The 7,172-nt window shown below is 35.3% G+C and overlaps 1 protein-coding gene across 1 annotated transcript; it reads left to right on the forward strand.

Moving 5' to 3' along the window:
• Window positions 1-2,999: 2,999 nt before the first annotated feature.
• Window positions 3,000-5,222, forward strand: LOC107467490 (uncharacterized). Its single transcript, XM_016086605.3, has 3 exons — window positions 3,000-4,053; window positions 4,267-4,421; window positions 4,609-5,222. The coding sequence occupies exons 1-3, from the start codon at window positions 3,459-3,461 to the stop codon at window positions 4,861-4,863; spliced, it is 1,005 nt and encodes a 334-aa protein (XP_015942091.1). The 5' UTR covers window positions 3,000-3,458; the 3' UTR covers window positions 4,864-5,222.
• Window positions 5,223-7,172: the final 1,950 nt, after the last annotated feature.

The following is a 7,172-nucleotide window of genomic DNA, read 5'->3' on the forward strand; positions in this document are numbered from 1 at the left end:
CCAAGAACAATCCATGGCCCGCAGAAAGACGAAGACTGAGTAACAAGATAATCCCATAGCAGAACTCTGGTATTAAATTGAGGACTACCATAGATACCACTGCACCTCCAAATCACATTATTTACCTGAACCTCAACTGTAACACACTGATCGAAAGCATCAAGCCATTTGCAGTGAACACCCTGCATTGCAGAAAGGAACCAGATACCCCCCTTATGTCCTGACGCCTCCACTATACCAATAGGGTGATAACCAAGTCTTTCCCAGAACAGTTTCAAGTGTTGAAAAGGACAATGAGTTTCAACCACAATAAAAATTACGGGTTTAAATTTCCTAACCAGCTCTTTACAATTCACCCGGGCTAACTTATTAGAAGCACCCCTAATATTCCAAACTATTATATTTAAGCTATCCATAATATAAAATATAAAATTATAAAACAAGGAAATCAAAGTGATTCACCAACCTCAAACCGAGGTTTGCCCAGCAGAAGTGACTCCCGTGACCTTCAGGTTTTTCAGATCTCCATGGAATGTCTCCTTATTCTCGCATACCGACGCAATAACAGCCGGCAACGCGCCTTCCTTCACCAATAGAACCGCCACGGTAACATCCTCCTTCACGGTTGCAGGAAGACATGACGATGCTTCCACCACCGTGCCTCCATTCTTCTCAACTGGCGAGCTCTGTAGGGACCCCGGCCTTGGTCGTTTCCGGAGAGAGGACCCGTAAGGCACTGGGGTGTGTCGGGTTGAGGAGATCGACGTCTCACCAACACGGAAAGCGCTGTGTCCGACCTTGACTCGTGACCCGACCCTGGCGCGATAAGAGCTGGATCCACTCGTGTGAGAGAAGTGGATGGTGGGCCTGATTACTCTATCCGAATCGGTTCTGGATTGAGTGCCTCTTTGGACCTTGTTAGATTGCTTCTGGCCCAGCTTGGTTTTACCTTTCCTCACAACTTGCTCCCAGCCTGGTTCATCATGCATGCAAGCCTCCTCAACATTATTTCCTTCCAAATTATTAGCCTCTAAATCACTCTTTCCTTCCCTAGAGTCTCTACCCAAGCACTGTGCCATATCGTGACCATAACGTGCACAAGAGTTACAAATTAAATTTAAACTTTCATACTCCACTACATGAGTTACGCCTTCCACAATGATATGCTTGATCCTGGCAGTCCTAAATTTATTTGAACACATACTCGGGCATATCGTCCTCTTTCAGCCAACTCAGTGGCTAAGTCCACTTTGATGGGAACTCCTATTGCAGAAACAATACGCATCATGGCTTGTTCCTGATAGCACCAGATTGGAAGCCCCGAAATCCGAACCCATACAAGTGTAGACCCGAAGGATTCCTCACATGGCCGAAAATCTATATCCCACGGTTTTACAGCAACATAGTGTCCCTCAATCAACCACGGGCCACCAAGCATGACCTTCTCACGATCTTCACCTGCATCGAATTTTACCATGAAGTACCCAAACCCCACATCAAGCAGATCAAAGCCACCTTTGATGCGCCAAACCATCCGAAGCTTGTGTGAAAGAGTTTCTTGAGAAGTAACCAAAGGTTTGTGTACACGAAAATATTGACTCAACAACAACAACAACAACAACAACAACAACAACAACAACAACAACAATAATAATAATAATAATAATAATAATAATAATACATTATTTACATTTTGAAATAATAATTTTGTATTTTAATTTATTCATAAACCATGTTAGATTATTATGATAAGAGGTAGTTATTCAATATTATCTGATCTTTTTTAAAATTTTATTTGGAGCATAAAAATTATAATAAAACAAAAAACAATAAACATAGTGGCGAATTTTTCTCTTAAATTGACCTTCAACAAGATGTTAGTACGGATATATAAAAGTAAAAAATATATTTTTAAATAATGATTATGAAATTAATTTACAATGCAATTACGTACATATTAAACCATTAAAAATTCATCGAGAGATCAACATGACTAGTTAAATTTCTACAGATGTGGAGAATTGCAAAACGACAAGATAACGTGACGACTACTCCGAGGGATCAATTTAACAAAAACCAAAGGAATCAAAGAGCAAAACAAAAGGAAAAAGGATATTATAAAGACCGAGTATCACGATGCCGGACTTTGCATTCGCTAGCTTGTTTATCTGCTGTTTTTTTATGAGTAAAATAATTTTTAAATAATTTAAAAATATAACAAAAATAATTAATAAATATTATATTTTTTAATAAGTAATAAAAAAATTATTTAATAAAAATTTGACAAAATGCAGAACTTTTTCACAAGTGCTAAAAGGTTCATGCATTTTATCAAAATTTTTTGAATATTTAAAAAATTATTTAAAAGATATGAATAAAAAATTATTCCCTAGACATTTATTCAATTTTCTTTTCAATGTTTTTTCATTCATGCAAAACAAATCGCTAAAAAAAACTTAATGTAAAGTTACCAAACTTTGAGAATGGATTAAAAAAATATTTATTTTTTTAATAATACTTAAAAAAATTATATCAAAATTTTATTTTTAATTTTTTAAAAATATATATTTAATATTTAGTTTGTTTTGTCATATTTTTTACTTAAGTTTTTTTATCGTTAATATCATTTAGAGTTATTTTTAGAGTTTTTTTGTTAGTGATGTAAATTTTTTGTTTTAGTAATTTATTTTTTTACACATGTTTCCTAGTATATCCCTGAAGATTTCAGTTAATCCAATTACTTCGGTCAATATTTCGCACGATAGATTACTTCTTTCTCAACTAATAGGGGAGCAGGGTACATTGTTTGACTATCGATTCTCCATGGATATATAAACTTTTAAAATAAAAATAGACCCAACGACTAAAATTTTAATTGTGATACCATAACCATCGGATACAACGTTTTATCCATAATTAATTAATTAATTAAAACCAATTTAGTGGTTATATTAAGTTGATGGATGTTGACGGCATCGCTAATGCATTAAAATCCTCCCTTTCGTACTTTTGGCTGGAATGGAAAATAATCCCGGCTTAGATGTACTTTTCACAGGAATTCATTTTTGTTAAGAAATGGCAGCGGATTAAGACTTAGATTTGGATCGCAGAGGAAGAAGATAAGGGAAGGGAATGGAATTAATTTCCACTTTTATTTTCTTTGCAAAGAAGGCACAATAAAAACATCATCACACTCACACAATATCCATTTATGGCTTCACCTGCACGACACCACACCAAACCAAACGCATTACTCAAACCACTTCTCTTTCACTCACCCTCACAATCACACCATTAACCACCTCCCTACCCTCCTAATCGGTGCTGCTATAATCCAAATTAAGCTGTCGTTTTCAGTTCGTTTAAGCTTAATCATCACTACTAATCCCCATTCCCTCTAAACTCTAACTCAACTTTCTCCCAAACCGTTCTTCCGCTATTTTCTGTTTGTTTCCGTTATGGGGAACTGTTGTCCCAAGCCGGAAAAATTAACGGCGGAGATTGTTCCGCACGACGGAGCTAAAGTTTATCCGACGGTCCGTTTGTACGGTTCACCGAAGAGCATCGTCGCTGCTTACCTTCGTTTCGCGCTTCTCCACAAGTCTGTTTCGTTGGAATTTGTTCCATCCAACGAAACGTCGTCGGAGCGCGACGGAGGATCCGACCCGGTTAGACTCCAGGTAGGGTCCGAGGTTGTTACGGGTTCCCGTGAGACGCTGCTGCGGTTTATTGACGCGCGGTTCCCTGGTCCATCGGTGGAGGCAGCTGCTGGCGGCGGAGGAGTGGGGAGGGAAGATGAAACGACGCCGTTGCTGGTGAGGATGACGGTGCTGCATCACAGGAGCATGTTGAGGCAGTTGGAGAGTGTGGTGAGGTGGGCGGAGGATCTGGCGACACGTGGAGGGAAGAAGGCGATTGATCCAACGGTGGGAAGCCCTAGGATGGAGATTAGGAAATTCGGGAGGAGCTACTCCGAGGTGCTTGAGGTTCTAATGGAGCACGCTCAGATGGAAGAAACTATCCTATTCCCTCTCTTCGATAAGGCTGATCGAGGTAACCAATCACTACAATGTTTCTCAAATTATTATTATTAATTATTATTTGTTAGGTGCTCTGTTTTAATTGGATTTGTGTTTGTTGTGGAGTTGAGATATAGTGACTTTTTTTTAGTGGAGGTTGCGGAAAAGTTTGCTACTTGTCTTTGAAGCAATTCTGTGAGTGGTATAAATATAATATTTGAATTAAAAATAAAATGAAATGATGTAGGGCTCACCAAAGCTGCAAAGGAAGAACATGCTAGGGATCTACCTATCATGAATGGAATCAAAGAAGACATAAAATCAGTTGGGGTTTTGGACTCTGGCAGCCCTGATTTTCGTGAGGGTTTGCACAATATTTCTGCTCGCCTCAAGTTATTACAAGTAAGTTTGGCTTCTTTATAGTTACACCTTTTGATCAACATATTTGAATGCCAATTGTTTAAAGGATTATCAGGAAGTAATTAATATTGTGTCTGTGTAATTTGGCTATTGGGATCTGATAAATTACCAGCATTTTTCACCATCAAGTGGAGATCTGAATTGTGATGTTGATTATGTGTTGGTATAGGGACAGTGCAAGCAACATTTCATGGAAGAGGAGGTGGAATTGCTTCCGTTTATGGAGGCATTGGAGTTGAGCAAAGAGCAAGAGGTGAGTACATTGGAACAATGCTTTGATGTGATGCGTGAAACACATGGGCGTCTGTTGAAGTTTCTGCTCGAAGGGCTGCCAGCTCATGATGCCATCAAGTACTTGGAGTTAATCAATAAGTGCAGGGACAAAGCCAGAATGGAATCCATGCTCCAAATGATTCTTAAGTAAGCAACAAATCTTACTCAAAGTCATTGGTCCTACCATTATGAGCACATGGATGATGTACTTGGAATCATGCTTTGAAAATAATAGATGTAAAGTTAGAAATTTTTAGCCTCTTATACTAAGTGAAGCACCAAGCACGTGGATGAGACATTCTTCTAGTGCATCTTAGTCTGGACTAACAATATCATTTCGAAAAATAGGGAGTTTTATTTTCTTTCTCTTTCCCCCTTCATGATAGTTTCCATAAGGTTGTCATGAATATATGTTCCTAAAGTATGTACATCTAAGTTTCTGTACTACCAGTGTATTCAAAACTCAAAGGTACTATATCAAGTAACATGCTAGTTTGCAATGTGTTGAAATTCTTTTCCAAAGTGCTTGTTTGCCTATGAACTGATGATAGCTCGCGTGTCCTGCCTGTCAAAGTCAAAATTCTTAGCAAATAAAGACACATTCCTTAACAGTTTTTCTCTCGACCCGTTGTGCCAAATGTTTCAACTACTAATCTTTCATGTAAATTTTGGGAGGCAAGTTAATTAATTGGAGTCCCAAAACACCAAATAAAATGGATAAATCATAGAAAGAACGGACCGATGTTTACTTTTCCTGGAGTGTGTTCAGCTAGTAATAACTTGAAATGAGCCTGACATCTTATTTGAAGTACATTAAAAGAAAAAAAATTTCTTAATAATACTTTGACATCTTAACCATTATCAACTCATTGTTCCATTTTTTTCAGCCTGTTACATTAGCAATTTAGTACATGTATCTCTCTGTAATTTTCCCAATATTGGAATACGCTCCAAACAAGTGCATCTCAGTTTTCTCACTGCCATTATTTAGCAATAGTTTAGGAATGTTGATTTAATAATTTATTTTTCTGATTATTTTCTTAATACTTAAATAAATAAATATTTAAATATATATTATTTTTAAAATATCAAAAAAATAAAAACTTAAAAAATTAAAAATAAGTTTAAATTTTCTGTCTCTGCAATTTAATCATCTAACACATTTCACATCCACCACAATTTCACTGTTGTAATGTTACTTCACTCATCGTTAATTCATTCAAAAAGTACCGTCATGGCTAAACATTTCATTAAGAGGTGTTTTATGACTCGATTTGATTCAAAAATCTATTTGAAATTCAAACCCCTTTAAGCAGACGACTTGTCTTAGCCCGTTTAAACCAAAAATTAAAAAAAAGTGTAGGTAGACAATAAAAAATATTACAAACTTTAAATTTCAGAATTTCAGCGGCCAGCAGGTAAACCAAAGATTTCAATTTTTAAAATTATTATATTTTAGCTTATTTAGGGAAGAAGTTTTGCACAATCTTTGTTCATAACATGATTAGGGCACTGAGGAATTTTTGTTTTTGTACGTACGTGGGCTGGGAGTCTGATCAACTCCGCCATCAACTTCCAATGCTCACTCATCTATTACATTTAACTCTTTAAATATGATTGTTACCTTATTCCTGTTGATAAACTCATCGGAAATTATTTTCCTAATATTTTAGGATGCTTTATTGCTTTCACCACATAAGATAGGTATTTTTGGACGAGCTTCTCCAATTTTTAAAATAATTTTTAAGAAATGAAAGTGATCTCATAGTTCAATTTAACTGTATTTTGTTTTATCCTAAAATCTTTCTTTTGGTTACTCTTTTTATCCTTAAATCTTGAACATCCATTGAGTATGCTAGGATAATGTTTAAAAAATAGTGTAGTAAAATTTTAAATATTTCATTTTTTTTAATTTTCTTTTATAAAACTCCATTTGCAGCATATGAGTAGAGTTAGAAAATTAGTATATTTTATGATTTATAATTATTAATTAATTATTATTAATATTTTTAATTATATAAAATTCGGTTTCGCTACGTTATCAACAGTATATCTGCTAACTTCTGCCAACTCTTATTTATAATTGTGTTTCATAGAAGTGTGATCGTGGATGTGTCTAATAAAAATGTCTTTTTTATAACTATGTTTAATAAAAGTGTTTTTATAGATATATTTTCTGGATGTGTCTCTTTGTATATGTATTTAAAATATATTAATTATTAGACACATCTACGAACACATTTCCATGAAACATAAATATAAATAAGAATTGGCAGAAGTTTGTGAATAATATGTTGGTATCCTATACTTTTTCTATAAAATTATATCTAATAATATAGTTAAATACTAACTAGATTTTAATAAAATTGCGACATTTTTCATTAGTCCTCAAATATAGGAAAATTCTGGTCGATTCCTATATCCCGATGATGATGACGTTCATGACCCATAAGCCATAAC

The sequence above is a fragment of the Arachis duranensis genome, chromosome 9 (genome assembly GCF_000817695.3).
Source record: "Arachis duranensis cultivar V14167 chromosome 9, aradu.V14167.gnm2.J7QH, whole genome shotgun sequence".
NCBI lineage: Eukaryota > Viridiplantae > Streptophyta > Magnoliopsida > Fabales > Fabaceae > Arachis > Arachis duranensis.

Excerpts from the sequence above, each read along its gene's own strand:
- LOC107467490 (XM_016086605.3), top strand. The coding sequence starts at position 3,459 with ATGGGGAACTGTTGTCCCAAGCCGGAAAAATTAACGGCGGAGATTGTT. Across the intron at positions 4,054-4,266 it reads CTTCGATAAGGCTGATCGAG|GGCTCACCAAAGCTGCAAAG; the intron begins GTAACCAATCAC and ends GAAATGATGTAG. Across the intron at positions 4,422-4,608 it reads CTCGCCTCAAGTTATTACAA|GGACAGTGCAAGCAACATTT; the intron begins GTAAGTTTGGCT and ends GTGTTGGTATAG.